General features: G+C 38.5%; 2 protein-coding genes across 2 annotated transcripts in view; one reads left to right on the forward strand and one right to left on the reverse strand.

Moving 5' to 3' along the window:
- bmp6 (bone morphogenetic protein 6) overlaps positions 1-7202 on the forward strand; it is a 66764-nt gene extending 59562 nt beyond the window's left edge. Inside the window, exons 5-7 of the mRNA XM_020925570.2 lie at positions 4231-4307; positions 5712-5822; positions 5939-7202. Of these exons, the coding sequence (XP_020781229.1) occupies positions 4231-4307; positions 5712-5822; positions 5939-6088 (338 nt within the window). The 3' untranslated portion in view covers positions 6089-7202. The remainder of the gene's footprint in view (positions 1-4230; positions 4308-5711; positions 5823-5938) is intronic.
- On the reverse strand, positions 7180-14927 carry txndc5 (thioredoxin domain containing 5). Its single transcript, XM_020925571.2, has 10 exons — positions 14504-14927; positions 13593-13745; positions 12772-12877; positions 12592-12688; positions 11372-11487; positions 10831-10917; positions 10597-10749; positions 10021-10103; positions 9701-9830; positions 7180-8352 (listed from the first exon to the last, which is right to left on the reverse strand). Exons 1-10 carry the CDS (start codon positions 14686-14688, stop codon positions 8230-8232), a joined length of 1233 nt encoding a protein of 410 aa, XP_020781230.1. The 5' UTR covers positions 14689-14927; the 3' UTR covers positions 7180-8229.
- Between the last annotated feature and the right edge of the window lie 8199 nt (positions 14928-23126).

Raw genomic sequence — 23126 nt, forward strand, 5'->3', positions numbered from 1 at the left:
GATTTTCTGGCTTTCCTACTTCTACATTATTGAAGTATTTAAATGTACCACACAATAATGTTGTTTTCTCATCAAAAACATACTGTACCTGGAGTTTTATTTTGCTTCATTCACACATGTTACAAATCCTTCTCTCAAATAGAAAGCACTCTGTTCCACCTTGTGATGTCATGTGATAACACAGGAAGTGCTCCACTGTGTTTTCAAACTCCTTCACTAGATTTCAGCCCTGGAATCACCAATCTCTACTGAACTAAAGGTAAAAGTAGCTGTTGAAAACTACCACTACATGACATCACAAGGTGGAAATGAGCTTTGAAGATGTAGATGGATTAATAATAAAGGATTGCTCAAACACATGGGAATGAAACAAAACACAACTCTGGGTATATCTGTTATGAGGTAACAACATTCTAACATGAAGCTCAGAGTCAATGTGGTGTAATATAGGAGCTTTAAAGATATTATAGACCAGCTTTTGGCCCATGTTGCTGCGTGAGGTTCTTGACCAAGTAAGCATTCTCCGTTTTGCAAAATATAGACTAGAGCCAAGGTAAGCATCTTGCCCAAGGACACAACAACAGTGGTGGGAGTGAGAATCCAACTTAAGGTTAGAGAGAGCCCATTAATCATCACATTTAATCATTTCTTAACAGGGGTTTGTGCTGTAGTTTACGCCTCACAGACTGTTTTGATTGTAAAACACTTGCACATTTTAGCAGCAGACCTAAGTGTCAGGGGCTTGTTTCTGTCTTTCACTCACTGCTCTGTCTAATTTACTCACACTCGGTGACAGCTCCAGTCCCCCCTCCCTCGCCTCCCTCGTCTCCCTCACCCCTCTGTCGTCTGTCCCGTTTGAGAACTGTCCAGGCCAAACACAGGGCCTCTGCAGTCGCCCGTCACAGTCTGCTCAGAATGAAACTTGATTTGATGATGAAACCTTATTGCAACAAGCGGCCAAGTCAAGTTCAAATTATAAGTCTGCATTTTTATGAGGAGCTCAGCAGAGTTAGACTTCACAGCGCATAAACATCACAGCGTTTTATAGGAGTGCAGTTAAACAGAGGTGGATAGCCAGTACTTGGACTCAGAAGTAAGTAGTAAGTATTGTTGTTACTTTAAATGAATATTATGTTATTGACCTGTACTGTTACTCGTAGGAGTAAAAGAAAGAAATTTGGCCAACATTCAAGTACTTATTCACTGTAGGATTTATGATTTAGAGTTAATTGGACAGTACTAAATCATGGATGCATTTTCTGTGTTTCCAAAGCAGACAAAAATGTTAAAAGTTTCATAATATCTAAAAGTAAGGTGCAAAAATGGCTGCAAATACTCAAGTCATATTAGCATTTGTTACCTATAGACATACTAGTAGGGAGACACCTAAACTAAACCTTAATACAAGTAAGAGTTCATTACTACAAAAAATAATAATAATACATTAAACACAACATATTTTAAAGTAAATGGTGTCCAAAGCTACTTTAAGAAGCATAGAGAAGTAAGAGTAACTGAGTAAATGTAACTGATACCACCTCTCTGTTGAAGTGTAATTGGTCATCTCTGATTTAAGATGTAAAAAGGTAAAACCAATCAAAGAGTAGGCAACACTGACAAAAATCAGTTGTTAGTTGAGTTGTTAGTTGAAGTTTAAGTATCAGACAAACATGAAATGACTGTGAAATTACTGCAGAAAATATCATTATTGCCTTATTTTGGAATTTATTTCATTTCTATTCAGCTCTTTTTTATCACACACCATATACTCAATATTCAGATTTTTCATTTCTTCAAAACAAGTCCCAATAATTTATCATAATGTTGACCATTTGCCCACCTGTACCCTGGAGACTGTTAATGCGTCCTTGAGATGCAGCTGAGCAAACATGGCCGCCTCACAGTGACTGGGTGGTGGCTCTAACTTAGTGACAAATCCCTGTCTGTGTCTGACTTAACGTCTTCTACAATTTAGTCACATTAAACAGGACCGCAACACATGCTAATTCTCCAGGATGATGTATGACCTGTGTAAAAGTTGCAAGGGTTTAAAACGCAAGTCCTCCTCCGGATTTGCGATTTCTTAGTAAGGGTTGTCCAATAATCAGAGGATAGGTAGCTCATTCGTGCTGGTGATGTTTCTATGGGCAAGACACTTTGCAACATTGTGTGCTCTGCTCACAGTGTGGGAATGGCAAAAAGAAAGCATAAAAACATATCAGTTCGCAATGGAACTTATTTCTGGTGGGCATCCCATAAATTTAATAGAGTCATAAGGCATCCAGTGCTGTATTACTGATGTCAGTTCTCTATAGAAAAAGGCTAAGTCAGGGAGGGCATCTGACATCATTAACATCCAAATCACAGCATACAAGTATTTACTGTCTGTGGGGACCCTGAAATACATCACAAACATACCTGCAGTTGTGTTTTGTTTCATTCATACATGTTTAACACACAAACCCTGCATATTTAGGCTGAGTTCTTCTCTTAAACTGAAAACACTCCTTGTGATGTCATCAGGTAATACAGGAAGTGCTCTACTGTGTTTTTAAAGTCCACACACTTTCACTAGAATCATTTGGATAATTTGAGATCTGGGATTGCCAATCTCTATTGAACAAAAGGTAAAAATTTGCTGTTAGCGTAGAAACTATTGCTACATGACATCACAAGGTGGAACAGAGTGTTTAGCGCTTTGGAAATGTGTAAATGAAACAAAATACATCTCCAGGGATGTTTTTGATTAAGTAACAGCATTCTAACATGGCTTAAAGCTCACACGAATCCATTTTGTACAATATAGAACCTTTAATTACATTTTGACTTTTTATAAAACTGAATAAAATCTATATATACATAACTAAACGTAAATACATACCTAAAATACAGTAAAAAATGAATGAAATGTTTGCGTTTACTGAAATTGTGCTTAAAATAAATAAACGTCTTATGGTCTAAATTGCCAATGTAGCAAATGTTTCTGTGATTGCAAATCTGAAAAGTTACGAGTCTTTTAGAAGCACCTCTTTCAGGCTAAATGTGGAGATTTGAGAGCCTGTGTTGTCGACATAATGACATATGGTGCAAAAACGATATGCTGTGTTGGTAACCGCTAAACAGGCTTGGGCCAAAACAGTTGGTTAACGCTTTTATAATTAGCTGCAGTGTGAAACTTCGCAGACTGAGGACTGAGTCAAATTAAATCTTTGTGGGTTCAGATCTGGAGAGTTTCTGTGAGGCCACCAAGTCACTAGTTTGCTTTTGTGTTGCATTCAACAGCGCAAAATGGCTCCATCCTTCCCTTTAATTATCTTTCTATGGGAGGTTTGTGACGAAGAAAATAATCAAAAGAATAAACTCATCCGTGCAGGCTAACTTTGCTCCTGCTTGGAAATTTTGAGTCACTTCACTTGACTTCACTGTGGATTTGAATGCCAGCAGTGACCTCCCTGACTACAGCCCGTACCTGTGAGTGTCTGTAGCTGTCCTGCCACTCGCCTGCCTCACAGGGGGAACAGATAATTAAGACCAAACTCCGTGCCCTCGTCCGTAAACAGAATCTGTCATATGTGAATGCTGCTGAATAGAATTAGGCTCTGGTTCAAAAGTATTAGAGGGTAAATGACTGAGGAGCACGTTCAGCTGTACACTGACTCTACTGTGATGAGGGTTTGGAGCACGCCCGCACTGTCCCCACCCTGTCAAATACATGGGACCCAGCATGGAACTCCTACAGCTTTCAGACTTAATAAGGCTGCTGTACATCTACGCAATTTAAAGGTGCACTATATAACTTTTCTGGTGGAGGATCCGTCAAATGCTTTTCTCCATGGAGATGTCATTGCTTTGCTTGTAATGTTTCATAGTATGACATTAAGCAGCTCTATCTTACATGTATTAAATTACAGGTGGTTTTGTAGCTCAAAAATACCCAGAAAACAGATATTCTGACTGTGAGCGGGGTTGTCTCTCCACAGATCTGACCTGTAATTTGGTCTGGTTTGGTTTCCGTGAAGATAAAAAGGTTTAATACCATACTCTGAAACATACCAGACAAAACAATAACATCTCCATGGAGTAAAGCGTTTGACGGACCCTTCACCAGAAAAGTTATACAATGCAGCTTGAAGAAGACTTTTAAAACTATGTCTTAAATTTGAAGGACGAGTTTCAAAATGATTTGTTTTGTGCAATATATTCATTTAAAATTGTGATTTTGTTTTGCAGATTACAACAGCAGTGACCAGAAGACGGCCTGCAGGAGACACGAGCTCTATGTCAGCTTTCGAGAACTGGGATGGCAGGTACAACATGTTTAAAGCTTTTTGAAATCGTATTAATATGAGCATCATTCATTTAAATGTGCATTATGTAACTTTTCCGATGGAAGGTCTGCCACCTGCTTGTCTCACACAATTTCACAAAATAGCATTTAACATATCTATCACCTTGGAAACCAGCAGGAGCCACCACCAGGCCAAGATACAGGTCAGATCTATGGAGAAGTGACCTCACTCACAGTCAGAATGTATTTTTGAGTAATAAAAATGCAAGTTGGGTAAATTTTATATTATATTAAAATTCCTGCCACAGTAATTACATCTCTATGGAGACAAGCAGAACCACAAAGGTTACATAGTGCATCTTTTAACTTATTGTGTGCATTTGAAGAGATACAAAGGGAGAAAAAGGAATAATTAATGACTCATATAATCATTCCATTTCTGTATAATGCAACATGCAACATACATTTATAAATACTCGCTGAAAAAGACTTTTGAAATTACTTGAATTTCTACATAAAATGAAATTATATTGTCTGAACTTATCAGAAAGATACAGTAGGTAGAGTTATTCACAGCATAGTCAATACTGAGAGCTTCTAACACAGCAGTACTGACATCTAGAGGAGGGCTGCCAGTACAGAGGAGCACACAGGAAGAGATGACTGAAAACAAGCAGACTACAGACACACGGGAGCACAGACTAAACACTGAGACCAAAGCAGGTTTAGGATTAAATGTTCAGTGAATTTGTCAAAGCGTAACGAACAACGCAGGGAGCAAGGAAGGAAGGAAGGAAGGAAGGAAAGAGGAGAGAAGAATTGCTTCCTTGAGTGATTCCACAGACGAAAGAGCTTGAGCAGGGATCTGTCCTCAGACGTGGGGTCAGACTAAATTTATCTACAACAGCTAAAATAATAAACTCACTGAGCTCACAATAGTATGCTGTGTGTTTCATTCCCATTCAAAAAATAAGACGGACTGAGTAGTTTTAATGATCTAAGAGAGCCCTGTAGGGACAAAAAGGCAACTGTTACAAGTAAGTAAGTAAGTGATACCACCAGGCTAAGTTACAGGTCAGGCTTGTGTAGAGGAGTAATTGTTTTCAGTAATACAAAGACCTGTAATTGAGTAAAAATAATCAGTTCAATGCCATACTGTGGAACATGCCAGGCAAAGCAACATCTCCATGGAGACAAGCAGGTGGCATACATGACAGTGCACCTTCAAGCATTCATTTGAAAAGTTTTAGCTCACCTGGTAGGATTAATTTTGTGGAAGGCCTAGTTTGTTGTCAAGAAATAAAGTTTTGATTTGCAGAATTATCAAAAATACATGATATATTGTGCTTCTTTTCCAGTGCGAAGTTTGTTACATTTGCGCTGTAAAAAGTGTAATAATTATTGATATCCACTGTTTTCTCAGGACTGGATTATTGCTCCTGAAGGCTACGCGGCCAACTACTGCGATGGCGAATGCTCCTTCCCTCTGAACGCACACATGAACGCCACCAACCACGCCATCGTACAGACTTTGGTAAGACTCACTTCATACTTGAAAACCCCCAATATTTCACTTATGATTTAGTAGAAACACTTAAACAGTTTTCTTGATGATCTATGAGGCTTTTTTTTTCTTGTCTTTATTTTTAGGTGCATTTAATGAATCCTGAAAATGTTCCAAAGCCATGCTGCGCTCCTACCAAACTCCACGCCATCTCTGTGCTCTACTTTGACGACAACTCCAATGTCATCCTCAAGAAATATAAGAACATGGTCGTGCGGGCGTGCGGCTGCCATTGATATCACATAAGGACTACGCAATTTTAAAGTAATTCTGTTAAAGGGCTGCAAAAAAACTTGTTTCGATGCATTATGGAAAATAAAAACTTGGCCGTGAGAAGTAAATGCTTGGAAAAGACTAATACAAGTGACTTCTCTTCTTGGCTGCATTGTGGACATCTATGGTGTAAATGGCTATGTGACTGTATATGTGGGACAAACTTGGCGGTATATGAATATTATGTCAATGGAGAGCCTATGAACTAAAGATAAGGCACCTTTTCACCACTTGGGCCAAAATGTTGCTTGGACTAAAAGTCAATGCAGTTGAAGTCCCCTTTTGATAATACAACAAGAGAACAAGCTCACATTTTGAACAATATGACCTATTTCGATGCATTTTAATACATCCTACATGATAAACTCATTGCCTTCAAGTATTTTCATCACAACTCAAATTTGTCTTCCAGAAATACATAATATAGACTCAACCAAAGTGACCACGGTCTATTTCAGTGCTGTGCTGCTCCAAATATCCTCTCCGTGTCAATATTTGCGGGCCCAACTCACCGAGCGCCTCGACGTGATGCATGTTGTGGTGGAAGTGATGTTTTGGTCCAAAGAAGTCAAGAATACGGCCTTATCCCTCGGACAAACCGCAAAGGGCCATTTCCATGTAACTGCACTCGCAAAGTTAACAAACGCTTCCACCCCTGACAACCCATCAAGAGAGCGTGGAAAAACATTTAGCCAGTCAAAAACAGTTGGCTGAGGGGCAGCTGTGCCAGTCTTCTGAAATTAGCTCTCTGCTTTTTCAGCCCAAAGGTAAAATTATATTGAGTTTTTGTGTGCAGTGGTCACATCTTTCCACTCGCACTTGTTACTGTGAGCTTTGAACAACATGGACTCTTTAAAGGGACCTTATTTTTATGTACAACTAGTAAGTACCTAATGTGCCTAACCAACATAAAATATACCTCTGGTAAGCTGCTGTCCGTGTGACCATGTTTAAGACTGTAAATACTTGTACATTCTCTGCTTATTTATTGCACCTTTATATAAATGTATCACATTCCTTATTATCAGGCAGATGCAAGAACAAAATGAGAAAATTATTTTTGGAAAAAAGTTTTATTATGAAATCTCATGTTACAACTCGCCATTAAACACTTTTTTTGTACAAAATGCATGGGAAATGAAAGCCCATGGCTTATAAAGAAAATACTTTGTCACTGGAGATCCTTAGACCATGTGCTATCCATAAAGAACCTTCTGAAAAATAATCTTGGTGTTGTGTCTGAAAGTCCCTTCTAAAGTGTGTTCATGATAGGTGATCATACCTGGATGGTATTAGAGGAAACCTTTTTTTAAGACACTTGATCTGAAGTGTTCTTCTGTCAAAATTTATTTTTTTTTTAAAAGGACCAGTGTCACTTTTGGTCAACTCAAAATGGAAACACCATTTTCTTGAAGGTAACAGAACTACATGTGGTTGATGTAAGCTTTGCAACAGGACTTGGAGAGTACTCTATCAATGGCACATGGTCCAGGAGTGAACTTGTGTGTGGAGATGCGATGGAGGCTGACCAGTTACACTTCATAACAGACTAAACACAAACAGAAAAATTACGCAAAAACATTATTTCAGACAAGACAAAGGTTTGACATGTATCAGCTCTCCATCTCATCTCCTGGGCCACACAGCCGATCCCTGAGAGTTAAGTCACATAATGGAGAGAAGTACCTTCAACTTAACACTCGAATGACAAATTTTACAATCTCTGAAGTGACAATACATTTTAACCACAGATTCCATGAATAAAACTCATCTTTAAAAATGGCATCAGCTTCACAATTTGATCAGAAACAAAGTTAGGTATTTTTACTGCTACAACATGTCCACAAATAAGACATGTTAAATCCTGATTGCTTCACATACCCCCTGATACCATAAAGGCCTTCACCATTTTCACACATTAAAAGTCGCACGCCACCAATGAGAACATTCAGTCCAAGAATAAGACAGTCGGTGTGTCATTGACTGGAAATCCCAATAGAAGAGACAGATTTGACCGAAGCAGGACAGGTAGGAGTCCCTTAGGTCTGATATGCAGTTAGCTTGAGCAGAGTGGTAGAAAGTGAGTGGAAAGGTGGAGTTTAGATTACAGCTCGTCTCTGGCCTGTCTCATCACAAAGTTGTGGAGGGACTCGAGGTCACGCCCGCCGTTGTGTTCCTCACCCTGCACCCCTGCCCTGAACATGAGTAAAGTGGGATATCCTCTCACCTACAACAAAGGAAGACAAATCAGTTATATTATTTTCAAGAATTACCTTATGTTTTCAATTTGGTACTACTTTGTAATAACTATACATTAAAGGGCCAATATTACACTATTTTCTGATCTGGTTATAATGTCGGTTCCTCATCAAAAACATAACTAGAGTTGTGTTTTGTTTCATTCACAACATGTTTAACACACAAATCATGCATAGTTCTTCTCTTACTCTACTCATACTTCTCTAGAATCATTTGGATAATTTCAGATGTGGAACTGCCAATCTCTACTGAGCAAAAGGTAAAGGTAAAAACTATCACTTCATGACATCGCAAAGTGGAATAAAAGCATTTTGACCTTTGGAGATGTACACAGACTAATAGATTCATGCTAGCAGGTGAGATGCTTTTTAGAATGGAAAATTATTGAAATTTGTTTAAAGTTTCAGTTTGGATTTTGTGATAAAGGGCACATTAATGGGCACTAGTTGGCCTTTTTGGGAAATGTACAATGTGGAACTGAAAAACACCTGCTGCTTTCTCTATAAAAACATGGCATTTTGGGTGGAAATCACAGCTGTTAGAGCAAACTGAGGACTCACTGACAATGACTGAGCACTTTATAAGTAGTGACTAAGCCCAGAGGATGAACTTTGGCAAAGCAAATCTGCAAACGTCAATATATGTTTTAACAACTACAAATGGGTTTAATGATTCACCTCCGTAATAAAACATCCATAAACACACTAATACTAAACTACTTAAGAGGGTTTGTTTTGAGACACTCCTATAATGAGTTAGGTTTAGGTAACGCTGAAGTTGCATCTTTTTGCCATAGAGATCAGAAAAGAGATGAAAACATGATGTACACTGACCTATAAGTCCTCATATGTTTTGAATTAAAATCATGATGAGATTTTTTTAAAAGGTCCTATATTACATAAAATTGATTCTTGTGAACTTTAAGCCGTGTTAGAATGTTGCTGCCACCTCAAAAACAGACCTGAATTTGTGTTTTGTTTCATTCATTTCATTCTCTGTTCCACTTTGTGATGTCATGAAGCAGTAGTTCAAGTTAACGGCTACCTTTTACCTTTAGTTCAGTAGAGATTGAACAATGACAGAGATCAGAAAATGGCGTAATATGGGCCCTTTAACAAATATACATACACCACACATATGCATTATTTTAAAAATGATAATTATGTTTCTATGGCAATGTGATGTTGTAATCCTTTATCAATTCTTGTGATACAGTTGCTTTACAGATCTATTTTAAATTAACAAAAGGGAGGTACACATTCTTCTACTCTGTTTAGTTTTTATTTCTAAATTGTGTGTGACATGGGCATACTTACAGAGTACTTGTTGCAGACTGTGCGCTCCACTGTGCAGTCCACTTTGGCGATTTTGACGTCAGTGAGGCCCGGAAAGTCCTTCTTGGAGAGGTCCTCCCAAGTCGGAGCCAGGTTCTTACAGTGGCCACACCTACACAACACAATTACATCATATTATCCCACTCAGCGCCTGGATAAATACATGTCAAACTATGTAAATATCTTTCTCGCATGCAACAAGTTCCTAAGATTGGGGTTGTGCATTTTTTTTTACCAGTTAACATTTTTTTAAATTATACTTTGACTTATTTATGCTATTAAACTTATTAAGTTAAGCTTACCATGGAGCATAGAATTTGATGAAGGTAAGGCCTTTTTCTACAGTCTCATCAAAGTTGCTTTCCGTTAGGACCAATACACTGGACTGTAGAAAAAGAAAGAGAGACATTATAAAAAATATAGTGTACATTATGAAGTTTGATCATAACTCATAGGGATGAGCGATATATATCTGTACCGGTCGATATTCATACTAATGAGGTATTGGGCAACACAGATTCTCAATACAGGTATTTTTCCACACTTCCATAGTCTGAAAGTGCCCTCTTTGAACAGACTAATCAGTCAAAATATAAAACATAAAACATTATATGGCTGTATTTTTGGACAAACATGCAGCAAATTATTTTACACACCACTAAAATACATTTTGTTATTATTTTTACAAAAGTGAAATATTAATTTGTGATTGTTAGTTTAACTTAAGATAAATTTGTGAGCATAGCTATGGATTTTAAATGTGAAATATCGGTATCGGGAAATATCGGCCACAGCACTATGCCAAATATCGCCTCAAAAATCCATATTGGCCCATCTGTAACAATTCACCAAAATATAAAAAGTGTATGTCTACTTACTTTTTCTTCCTCTTTAGGTGGTTCTTCAGTGGGGATCTCATTGGCTCTAGGATCTTCTGGTTCGGGTTCATCTTTGCCGAGGACGGCCTTCAACTGGTTGTCTACAAAGTCTTTAAAAGAGTCCAGGTCTCTCTTGCCTCTGTACTGGTCTGTCTAAATGAGCAAAAATTACATATATTTTATTATACCAATGCTTAGCAGATTAACACTTTAAAGCCAGTCATTTTTTCACACCTTTGCTCCATTGTAGAAGAACAGTAGTGTGGGGTATCCTCTAACACCATTTGCAGAACACACTTCGTAATGTTGTGTACAGTCCACCTGCAAACAAGAAATAGATGGGTGAGCAATAGATAAGTATTTATGGGGACAGTTTGACTAAGAAATGAATAAATTTGATGGACTGATAATATTTTCAATATTTTGATAGCAGTATTATTGGACTTAGACTTAAGCTTAAGATAGACTTTACTGATCCACAAGGGGAATTATTTGGATACAGCAGCTCACACATCACAATATATTATAATAACAAAAGAGCAAAAATTACAAGAGTAATAATGCATTCTAAATAAGTAGAAAAAAGCAAGAGTAAATTTACTGCAGTAATTTAACCTACTGAACCTAGTTATTGAATACTGCATACTTTTCTATTGTGCAGTTCTATTGTGCATCTCAAGGGCCTTCTCGTCTCTTGAGGCGAGTATGTTCACTTTCAGTCCATGCAAATAATGCCAATGTGTAAAAATGTGTCGCTGTGGGACCAGAGACCAACCTTTCCTATTTTGACATCTTCAGAGTGTTCATAAGTGGTTGCGAGCTGCTCCCATGTTGGGGCCATGGCTTTACAGTGACCGCACCAAGGGGCGAAGAACTTTACAAAATGAGCACCTGCAGCGAGAGCAGAGAGGTCATGAGCAACGCAAAATCCATAAGATGCCATCAAATTTACATTTGACTTTTTCTTTTTATCCAGGCTTGGGACAGGCACAAAGATTGAAAAAAGTACTTATTCTCATTGGACATCAAAATCTCTAAATTATCATTAAGAACATTAATGACATTTACTTTTTACAGAGTTTCATAATGTTGTAAAAGTAAAATATACAGCTCTTATGTAGATGTTACACAAAACAAATGACTCTTGGAGCTCTGTTGCCAAGATGTGAAGGTGGGACTTATAAACACCATTTTAAACATGCGTGTGTCATTTCCTGCTGTCCTTCAGCCCCAAACAAGTAATTTATTTTTCCATTAAAAAGCAAAACATTTTACTTCAGATTGCCCAGTCGTACATTTGGGTGGACAATTATCATGACTGCCATTTGTTTTTGCAGTAATGTTAAAATCCAGAAATAACAGGTTAACGGGAGAGAGACTGTGGTTTAATATGTATGCAAGTACACTGACCTGACGTGGCCAATTGTATATGGTTTGTGGGATGTCAGTTATGTAAATCCGAAAGTACAGAGGGTTTTCCATTCAAACTCCAGTAGTATCAGTTTAGTTTTGTTTCGTTTCATATACGTTTTAACAGACATTATTTTGCATATACTCAATTTATTATTCATCAAACATTCTCTCATTTCCTTTTCTGCAACATCCATATGTTTTACCGTAATAATTTCATTACATTTTGCATATTTTACACAGAATACGTTTAGTACATTTGCCCATTGTTGCAAGATGGTCTTATTTATGGATTTATTGTTTTAAAAAAAAGGTACCATTTTCAGTACTTTTCCCCATTCAAAGATATTTTATTCTGAATTGCCGAGGCAACTGTGATCATTTTTATTTTATTTTTAATACTGTCACCTATTTCAGTTATTAGGAACTGAAATCAACTTTCTGCATTTGCATACTGTGTAAACAAGTTCAATGGAAAAGAAGTGAAAGAAATAAAAAGGTGCATATTGTCAACTATTTCAGTTATCAGAAACCGAAATCAAGTATTTGCATATAGTGTAAACAGTGACATATTCACTCCGTTACCTTTAGCGATGTGTGTTTTGAAGTTGTGCGCGCTGAGTTCATACATGCCCTGTTTAGGCTCTGGGACTTTGGGAGGCTCCTGTTCACTCTCTGGTTCCTAAAGACAATGTAGCTCAGTTAGGTCACACCATACTGACAAACAGTTGACAAAGACAACATGTAGACAGCTATGTCTCTCACAGCGGGCTCATCCTGCAGGGTTTTGAGCATCCATGTCTCCAGGATCTTTAAATCCCTCGGGCCCTGGTACTTCACAGGTTCCTGGTCTGGCTTAAACAGCACTAGTCTAATTGAACAACAGAAAAAATATACAGTTTAGTCAAAGTTGAATTTGCAATTTCTTATAATTTACCATCATAAATCCTTACATATTTAAAATTGGTAAGATATACATTTATCCAGACATTACTTGCATCAAGTAATGGCAAGTGTACACAGGAAAGTTTTTGGACATGCTTTTTTGTTAGCGGACTGTTTCTATTAAGTAAATTTGAGCATTTGGGTCTTTGCAGTAAACATTTACACTTGAGTAGACCAAAATGTGGAAATTTTAAAATGTAGGTACAAGACGTAACCTTTCTTATTGAAAACAAAATTACAAAACATAGCAACTATTGCAACAGGTGCATTATGCCACTTCATCACATCACCATGGAGATGCTCCTTTAGTTAGAATGTTCACCAGTATAGCATTAACTAAATTACAGTTCAGATCTGACAGCTCACAGTAAGAATACATCTTTTTCAAAATCAAATGTAAAAAGTGTAAAATGCAAGTTTAATTTATTGTCATAATGTGAACATCCATGGTGAAGTAATAAATTCTCCACAGAGACAAGTGTTGGAGATGGCTGTCACATGAGTAGCTGAGGATTTCTATCAATCATTATAACTGTCTAGTGTTGAGAAAGCAGAATGACTTGTGCCAATACTGCTACTATGACTCTGCATAAACAGTTATATGCAGAATTTACAGTTCATACTGTATCATATGGACTTACGTTGGGTAGCCTCTGATGCCGTGTTCATTTGAGCAAAACTTTGTATTCTGGACACAGTCAACTTTAACCACATAGGCCGGGGGGTCGTCCATGCTATTGTATTTTTCTGCTAGCTCATTCCAGGTCGGCTGAAGTCTCATGCAGTGTCCACACCTGGAGAAAACAGGAAATATGACACAAAACTGAATGCTTTTATTCATTTGTTCAAAATAACTTGCTTGTATTTTTAATGGTCATGTTGAATAATAACAAAACTTGTGCATACATGTCTTTAAAAAGTGAAAGAACCTGATTGTGAAAGTCTTTGAAGGTAACAACAGGTTTGACTCAAGAGTACACCACAAAAACAATTATTAAATTCTTCCCAATTAAAACATTATGGCCACGTTTCTTTGGCACTGATCCAACAACTCTCCCCCTCCTCCATACAATTTATTCAAACGCATCCTACTCCGGTTTAAAGCATCTACAACAATAAGTGTCATTGTTGGATTTGTGTAATATTGTCAGAGACCCCTGGAGGGCACGGCCAAGTCTCAATCAGTGCTTGCCACGTATGCGTACTGCTCCATAAACTTTTTCCAAGGCGTATGTCTTTTGTCTAAATATCCATGTTAAATGGGTTTACAGATACATTTACAGTAGTTAGCTCGTACATTATATTACTTTGAATAGGTTCTTGCATGGTTTAGCTTGCTAGCAGATAAGCTAAGCACTAGAGTTCATTGGATTGTATGGAGCGGCTAAAAGTAGCATGGTTGCTAAAAAGCCGGTAGCTTCCAACTCTTGTCCCATTGGAATGCGCTCAACCCATAGCCATACAACATAAAACTAATGCCCTATACACAATTTAACCCGCTTTATAATTGCAACTTTGCAGATGAAGTGTTAAATAACAGATTTTGACTTACCACGGTGCGTAAAACATGACAAAATGTGGAGCAGTTGGCACAGCCTCTTTAAACATCTCTACAGTGTACGTGTGCTTGGCGTGTTCATCTTCTTCTGCATCTCCGTCACAAAACACAGCAGAAAACAATAATGTACAGTAAATTAAACAGAACCGGAGAGGTATGAAAGTCAGTGCCGAGGCCATGGTGATCTCTGTGCGGGATGACGAGCTTCCTGCTGGTGGGAAAAAGAAAAAGAAGAGACAGGGATGGGACGGTGCACGCCTCTTTTCAGGAGCCACGTAAAGCGTTGCACGCACTGGATGAGATACGCAAATTCAGACATGTGAGAATTTTGAAAAGAAAATGTTATTTTTATAGAACCATGGAAAAATGTGATATAGATCTGAGATTAAGACTTCCTCCTATGTTCTGACAGGTTGGAAGAAGTGCCACTCTTTTGAGAAGTACGGAAGCCCATTTGGCCAAAGGTATTCAACAATTGAGAAAAAGTTACGGACGGTCAATTGATTTTACTGGTATTTTAATGTTTTTATTAAATAAGCCAATAACAAAATAGTTTGAGATATTTAAAATAGCTAATTAGACTCACTAGACTCATTCATTAATCTAAGTCTGGATCAGGAATATTTACAACAAATTTGCCTTTTGGATTCTAATTTAATAGCCTAAAACATTGAACTTGCACCTTTCATGACACACAGGAAGTACTTTATATTAGGATGACCAGAATTTCAATATGAAAAACTGGGACGTCCCCGTTTTTTTTGGGGTTGTTGGTGATAATAAAATTGTGAAACAAGTGCGTAATTACGAAAATTGTCATGCAGAGACCGTTCATAACTAATATGTAAGTCAGTATAATAAAATTTTCTTTGTCATTTTTAAGCATGCTTTTTTGTATTTTACAGAAAGGGCTCAAACTGGTCAAAAATAAGGACACCTGGGACATTTCTTGTATAAAACTGGGACAAATCACTGGTTTTGGATAAATCTGCTGGGACAGCGGACACAGGGCTCAAAAATGGGACTGTCCCGGCTAAATAGAGTCATCTGGTCACTCTTTAGTATGCATTTTTCATTCAGCCCATAATTGGGGATTGTATAGCCTACTAATGAAACCACAGCTGCCCACAGTGTCTTGCCCAAGGACACAACTACAGTATGCACTAGAACCTACTGCCTGACTACCACACCTGCAATTCTCAGCGGCCTCTCATATGAGTACCAGCCATGCCCAAGATTAGTCGAAATTGTTTCTGGAACCTAGTCAAATCCCTAATAAACTTTCTTAATGATAATTCAGAGCAACATTTTCACAGCATTAGGCCTACATCATTTTGTATTTATTTATTTAGGCTGATATTAAATAGGCCATGCCACAGTTTCAACACATTGCCTTTAATTTTGCCAACACTTGACAGATCTTAAGTTAAACACGATTTTAAAAGTAATATATCAATGCAACATTAAAGGGATACTGAGTGAGGTCATAATACAAAGGTTAAACTGAACCGCAATTAGGGATACATAAAGAGACCTGTGGAAAGACTGTCCACTGTTAGTTGATTGATTTTAAATGGTCCAATAAGCCATGCTCCAATGCACTAGTTTGGCAGAGACTTCAGTTTTCCTTCACACCTGAGAAAGGCCTTTCTTTCGCACATTGGCTGCCCTTACAGTGATACTGCTACTATAAATGCATTAAGACATTTATGAAAAACTTAAATATTAGTAAAGAATGAGCTACAGGTCTCCTAGACTTCACTGAGGGCAAGGTCAGTTGAGTCAGAGTTTCCTGCCTCCTCATTTTGTTTAAGTGGAAATTAGTGGGAGTTGTATTTTAGGAAAAAATAATGAAGACAATTTATTAAGTGAATACGTCTTGCACACATAAACATAATAGTCAACTCATGGAAGCACCAAAAGTCTCATAGGGTTGAACTAAGGCACAGTTATCATTATTCCAATATAACCTGATTCTGTATCCTTATTACAAATAGAAAATTTAACAATATATAAAAGATATCCCATTTAACAGGAATTGTTTTATTATTGAAATGTATATTCAGTTTTAGTCTTCTTCTCAAGTTTGTCCGAATTTGATTTTCTAGTCCTGGTTTAGTCCTCATAATCCAGGTTAATTCCAGGTTTGGATCCTTAGACCTTGGTTAAATTACCTTTAAATTAATCAACTAACCAAATCCACTGTATTGATATAGCAGATTTTATAAACATACAACAAGGTACAGCACAATATAGTTGACATGAAATTATATCAGAGTAGTTCCACTAGTTGTTATTAAAGTGTTGCTGACAGATTAAAAAAAAGAAAAAGAAAGGGAAAAAAAATTACTTCCTAGTTGGAAATTGTGACATTACTCTTGGGAATTCCATAATTATTACCTATAGCAACCATATTGTACACTATGCCAAAAGTCCTCTCATGCACACAGAAATTGATTATTTGTCATATAAAAATATAACAAACACCTTTATTTTGTTGAAATAATGTTTTAAATATGAGGAAAATGTGTTTCTTGTGTAAATTGGGCCAAACTTGGAAATAATTCTTCTTTATGGGATGTTACCAGTGAGTTTAAAATGCTCTACTTCTAGTAATTTTACAACATATTTCTCAACTTTTCTTCACAAATTACTTCTTGATTGGTGAAAAACTATAATTTGTATTTAAAGCAGGTAATATCCTACTAGATTAAGTCAAAAAATAGAGAATCATAAAAGCCAAATAGGAAACCCCGATAAAGAAAAAAGTAGTAATTTGCTGACTGTAGAAATTATTGCAGTAATATCATTATCACAATATTCAACATAAATTTTTCTCATATCGTGCAGCCCTTTAGTCTCTTATATGAAAGCTTTCAAATCCATCTGTGCTCTTTAAGGCATGTGTTCTTTGATCCAAACAGAGGGATGAGGTTGCATCATGGGAACAGAGTCAGATGGGACTTTCTTTCATAAAAGGCAATCTGTACTGGACCTTCTATGTGGAAGTGGGTGAGAATGGGCCTACCATGCACCAGTGCTGTTTGAAGCTAGCCGCTCTGGTCTGAGGTGTTTATGAAGTGTTCCTGGTCTCACGGCTTCTGTCGGGACATTTTCCGAAGTTCCCTGGCAACCACTGAAACAGCATGGGTAAAAACAAGGGGTCTCCCAATACTGTTTTTACCAGAACAAGAACAGAGCAATGGGAATAGAACACATTCAAGTAGGATTGTATAGCAGATAATGTCCAGTAATTTACGGACATTCCTAATTTGGAGGATTTTGTGAAGATCTTTCCCCATAGGTGACCATAGGTCATGAGCTTTGGGTAATGACTGAAAGGACACGATCGCGGATACAAGCAGTTGAAATGAGTTTCCTTTGCACAGTAGAGATAGGGTAAGGAGCTTGGTCATATAGGAGGAGCTCAGAGTAGAGCCACTGCTCCTCCACATCAACAGAAGCCAGCTGAGATGCCTCAGGCGTCTATTCCAGACACCTCATGGACCCCTCCCTGGGGTGGTGTTGCAGGCACATCTCTCCCACTGAGAGGAGGCCCAGGGGAAGACCCAGGACACACTGTAGGGACTATGTTGGCCTGGGAATGCCTCGGGGTCCTCCCAAAGTGCCCAGAGTGAAGGAAGTCTGGGAGTCATTGCTGAAATTGCTGCTCCAATGATCTTGCCCTGAATAAGCAGAAGAAAATGGATGAATGGATATTTAACAGGCCTACTGTTTACTGCCATACTATTATTATTACTATTACTAGGTTCTGCTACTAATAGCTACTATTATTGCATCCAAAATAGCAAGAAGCGAGAAGGTGTAGGTGGTGTTAAGTCCTGAGTAAAACCAATCTTTGAAAACCTTAACCAAATTTAATGGTTGAAACCCTTTATATTATGAAAAAGTGTAGTTTCACATGCTTCTGAAATTCTCTGCACCTGTACGCAGATTTTTCCCTTTTTAAGGTTGAATTTAACTTCAAAGTAATTTAATCTTTTAATGTTGTAACAGTTCTGATCATATTTCCTCTCTGATAAACCACTGCTTTGTCAGGAATGTACGAACGCCCACTGACCAACGTTTATTTGAGATCTTATATCAAAAGCAGTCTTGATGCACACTGTTGACCTCTTGGTTTGTATACCCCCCTCATACAGAGACTGAAAATTATACACTGATTTTTTTCCCTTTGACTTTTTGTGCAGGATAAAAAATCTCTATAAAGACTGCACCCTCCCATCTGGGCCCTATTGTTACTGTGGTGAAGCTGTAACCACATATCATTATTTAATCTTAACATGTCATACTGCAGTGCTAAATAAGACCAAATAGCTGTTGACATGTTTCAAATTTCTCCCAGTGAAGCTGAGGCCAGGCATACTTGTGGGTGTCTACTGGTTACCCTATTGTTCAGAGTGGGCATCTGGCCAGAGAGGCAATAACATGGTGTAATAGGAAAAAGAAAGATTAATGGACTCATGGGAGCAGGGGAAGTCTGTTTATTTTCTTAATTGCCTGGGGTGTGTGCTGAGAGAGAAAGCAGAGTGGGCAGGTGGCAGCCTCAAAAGAACAGTAGTGGGATTTGGGATGGAGACACATGGAGAATACCTAAAAATCTAGTAATGTAAGTGAATATATGTTCAAAAATGCACTGTATAACTTTTCTGATGATGAGTCTGCATACATTTTGGTCTCTAGGATGATGCTTTGCTTGGAATGTTTCACAGTTTGGTATTAAACTTAACTATTTCCATGGAAAGAAGCAGGAGATGCCACCAGATCAAGATACAGAGCAGATCTGTGCCGAGGATGGCCCGCTGACTGTAGGTGTTGTGTGTTCTTTGAGCAATAAAAACACCCATAACTGAATCAGTGGAACGTGGATAGGTTTAATGCCACACTGTGAAATCACATTTCCATGGAAACAAGCAGGCAGCAGACCCAAAACGTTACACAATGCACTTTTAATGGAAATCAAAGATGCATAATTTAGAAGTTTTTACAAGATTAGATGCTTTTTTCAACACTAAATCTTCAACAATGATTTACACATTTCTTTTGGAGGTTTTAGTTTTACTTTATTTATTTAATGAGACAGGGACGGCGCACAATACACATTAACCTTAACCTTGTATCGGGTTATAGCGCCAGTGCTTATTTCCACCTGTAATCCCTGGGCAGGTACATACAAAGAGAATGTCTTTATAATGTCCAGAGCATCATAACAATTCTGTATCCTCATTCACACCCAGTTCTCTCAACACCTTAAAGGAACAGTTCAGAATTTTGGACATAGGGTCTCATTTCCTAGTGAGCCAGAGTATGTAAATGTGTGGAGACACTTTTTGAAATAATCCATCCAGTCCTTGCATTTGGAGAGTTTGTTGCGTAATAATAGATTTGTTTTGGGTGCTTTGTGTAGTGGGTAAGACTGTTTTTAGTGGCAGGGTAACAGTGGCCATTGACATGCACTGGCCTAGCACCAGCGACCTCTGCAAATACAAGGACTGGATGGATTATTTCAAAAAGTATCTCCACACATCTACAGTACTCTGGCTCACTAGGAAATGAGGTCCTATGTCCAAAATTCTGAACTGTTCCTTTAAAATCATCATCCTTATCAACATCATCATTCAATTCATGCACTCCAGAATATCACACTCTCTCCAGTTTTAGATCATACAAAACTCCTTCCAGTACGCATGCATGGAAGATTACAAAAATATAGATAGACAGATAGATAGATGGATGGATAGATAGAAATGGGCTGAAGAGTGAGGGGAGACCACAGGAATATGATCTCATTGAGGTTGGCATATACATTATGGTGTCTCACAACGGATATGTTCATTTTAAACTTTTGGTTTTTAACAACTTTCACTTTTACTTCTGACCTTTAAGTAAAATGTGGAAATGAAAAGCCTACTCCCTCCCACACACAGGCTAAATAACTTAACATAGTGTGTAAACTATAAGTCATTTTTTATCATAGATGTTTGCGTAGTCCCTCAGTTGTCTTTTTGTTTTTTTTTCATCACACACACTTAAACAGCACGTAATACTTAATACCTGTTTTGTCTGTCCCAAGATGGAAACTATTTAGTGTTATTGCTATTTCTGACCAATCCTATTTTTAACATGTGGCGATTACTCTTTTAGTCTCTCACTCCATCTGTGCAATGGCTTTTACCTCCGCCCCAAGACACCATCTCCTTCCCATAAATGAACAGAGTGTGCTCCAAAGCCAGACTTGTTTCCACTCGGATCACAGAGACTCACGGCAGTATCATATCCGGTACACAGGATGTGACCAGCAGAACCAATGTCATTAACAGACAACTGGTGCTAAGCCACAGCAGCAGCACCTGTCCTGGGAACAGCTCAGAGAATGGGCCCTCCCACAGAACTGGAGTCTCACCAAATAAATACATGGAAATGACTACGGCTCGCTTTCATCTAAGCCACGAAAAGGGTTTGAGAGAGGAGGGAGAGGAGAGCGAGGGAGAGGAGAGAAGAAGGAGAAAGAGAAGGGGAAAGAGGAGAGAGGTGGGAGAGAGGAGATAGTGGGAAGGAGAGGAGGGGAGAGGAGAAGGGGGAGAAGAGAAAGAGAAGGAGACATGAGAGGGAGGAGGAGAAAGAAAAGGAGAGAGGAGGAGAGAGGTGAGAGGGGAAGAGGGGAGAGGAGGAGGCGAGACAGAGGAGAGAGGTGAGAGGTGAGAGGACATAGTGGGAAGGAGAGGAGGGGAGAGGAATGGGGGGAGAGATGAGAGAGAGGGAGAGAGGGTGGGGAGGATGGAAAGGGAGAGAGAGGAGAGGAGGAGAGAGAAGAGAGAGGATAGAGGGGAGAGGAGAGCAGGAGGGAGAGGAGAGGGAGGAGAAGAAAGAGAAGGAGAGAGGAGGAGAATGGTGGGAGGTGCTAGGAGAAAGAGAAGGAGACAGGGAGGGAGAGGATAGAGGAGAGAAGTGGGAGGTGAGAGGAGATGGTGGGAAGGAGAAGAGGCAAGAGGAGAAAGGAGAGGAGGAGAGAGAGTAGAGGGAGGAGGAGAAAGAGAAGGAGAGAGTGGAGAAAGGACAGAGGTGGGAGGTGAGAGGGGAAGAGGGGAGGGGAGAGATGACAGACAGGGGGAGAGGGTGGGGAGGGTGGAGAGGGGATAGAGAAGAGGAGGAGAGAGGGGAGAGGAGGAGAGAGGATAGAGGGGAGAGGAGGAGAAAGAGAGGGGGAGAGAGGTGGGAGGTGGGAGGAGAAAGTGAAGGAGAGAGAGGGGCGAAGAGAGGAGAGAGAAGAACGTGAGAAGAAGAGGAGGGGAGAGAGGGTGACAAAACTGTTGTGGAGACCGGTAATGACTTGCTAAGCTTCCAAAGAATCAGCTCTCATTTTCCAAACCTGTGTAATAAACAAAGTGACAAGTTCCCATGAGATTTGAGGAAAACACACTAAAAATAGGTTCAATCCAAATAAAGACATGAAAGTAAAAACACTGTGCCCAAAACAAATATTTATTTATTAATCAAGGTTAAAAACTCAGTTAAACCTTTGTAAATAGGACATGTTTGGTATTATTTATGAGGTGTAGTGGCATCCATAGGCACTATAGGTGTGTCCTCATTCCTTTACCTAACCTAGTAATTAAGCCCCCTCCCCTGCTGTGTTTTAACTATTGTCTTTATTGATCCTATTGACCCTTTATTTATTGATTTATTTGTAGGCATATATTTATTTGATAAGGTGCACAGATGCCAAGAAAGAGGGATCACTATGAAATAAAACAATCAAATGTTAAAAGTCCAAATAGAACAGCACAGTGAAACATGGGAGCAACAAAAGCAAATTTTAAAGGTGCACTGTGCAGCTTTTTGATTGAGGGTCCATCACCTTCTTGTTTCTATGGATCTGCCTTACATTTATTTAATAACTGGTGTTTTATAGCTCAAAAATACCTAGAAAACAGGCATTCTGACTGTGAGCGGGATTGCCTCTCCACAGATCTGACCTGTAACTTGGCCTGGTTTGGTCTCCATGATGATAAAAAGGTTTAATGCCATACCTTAAAACATTTCAGACAAACAATAAGATCTCCATGGAGAAAAGCAGATGGCGGACCCTCCAACAGAAGTTACGCAATTCATCTTTAAGAGGCAGAGTGAGCAAGTAACATTAAAACATGCAGGTAAGAAACACAACAGATACAGGAAAAAACATACATTTTTTAAAGACAGTTTGAAAGCATTTAAGAAGAAGAGCACAACAAGAAGAAAGCATGTGCACAATTAATCACAAAATGGCAGTGACATGCCCGTAACCTAAGGACTAAGCCATTTTTTGAGGTGTGTCATAGTTGTCATATTTTTGCCAGGAATGTATTATTAATAATTTTGACAAACCGAAATTTCAGTTTTGGTACTTTTGTGTCAGCTTGTTTCGCATGGTCACCCTTGGCTGATTTACTTTACATTTGTTCACGCAATATGCATCACACTCTGTTACATTTGAGGGGCATTATCTACGTGGAATGGAAATTACAGATGTCTTTGTAAAACAGAACAAAGAGAACTGATATAAAAAACAAAAATGTGTTGCAGGTGTTCCAATCAGTGAGAGCAGGAAAAAGGA

This window comes from Boleophthalmus pectinirostris, unplaced genomic scaffold (assembly GCF_026225935.1).
Source record: "Boleophthalmus pectinirostris isolate CB_2022bp ecotype Guang Dong unplaced genomic scaffold, ASM2622593v1 HiC_scaffold_15, whole genome shotgun sequence".
NCBI lineage: Eukaryota > Metazoa > Chordata > Actinopteri > Gobiiformes > Gobiidae > Boleophthalmus > Boleophthalmus pectinirostris.

What these genes read in the sequence shown, in the direction of transcription:
- txndc5 (XM_020925571.2), bottom strand. Translation starts at nt 14,688, where the DNA reads ATGGCCTCGGCACTGACTTTCATACCTCTCCGGTTCTGTTTAATTTAC. An exon ending in GTCATGTTTTACGCACCGTG is followed by an intron (nt 13,746 to 14,503) that starts GTAAGTCAAAAT and finishes TGTTTTCTCCAG; the next exon opens with GTGTGGACACTGCATGAGAC. An exon ending in ATCAAATTCTATGCTCCATG is followed by an intron (nt 9,831 to 10,020) that starts GTAAGCTTAACT and finishes TGTGTTGTGTAG; the next exon opens with GTGTGGCCACTGTAAGAACC.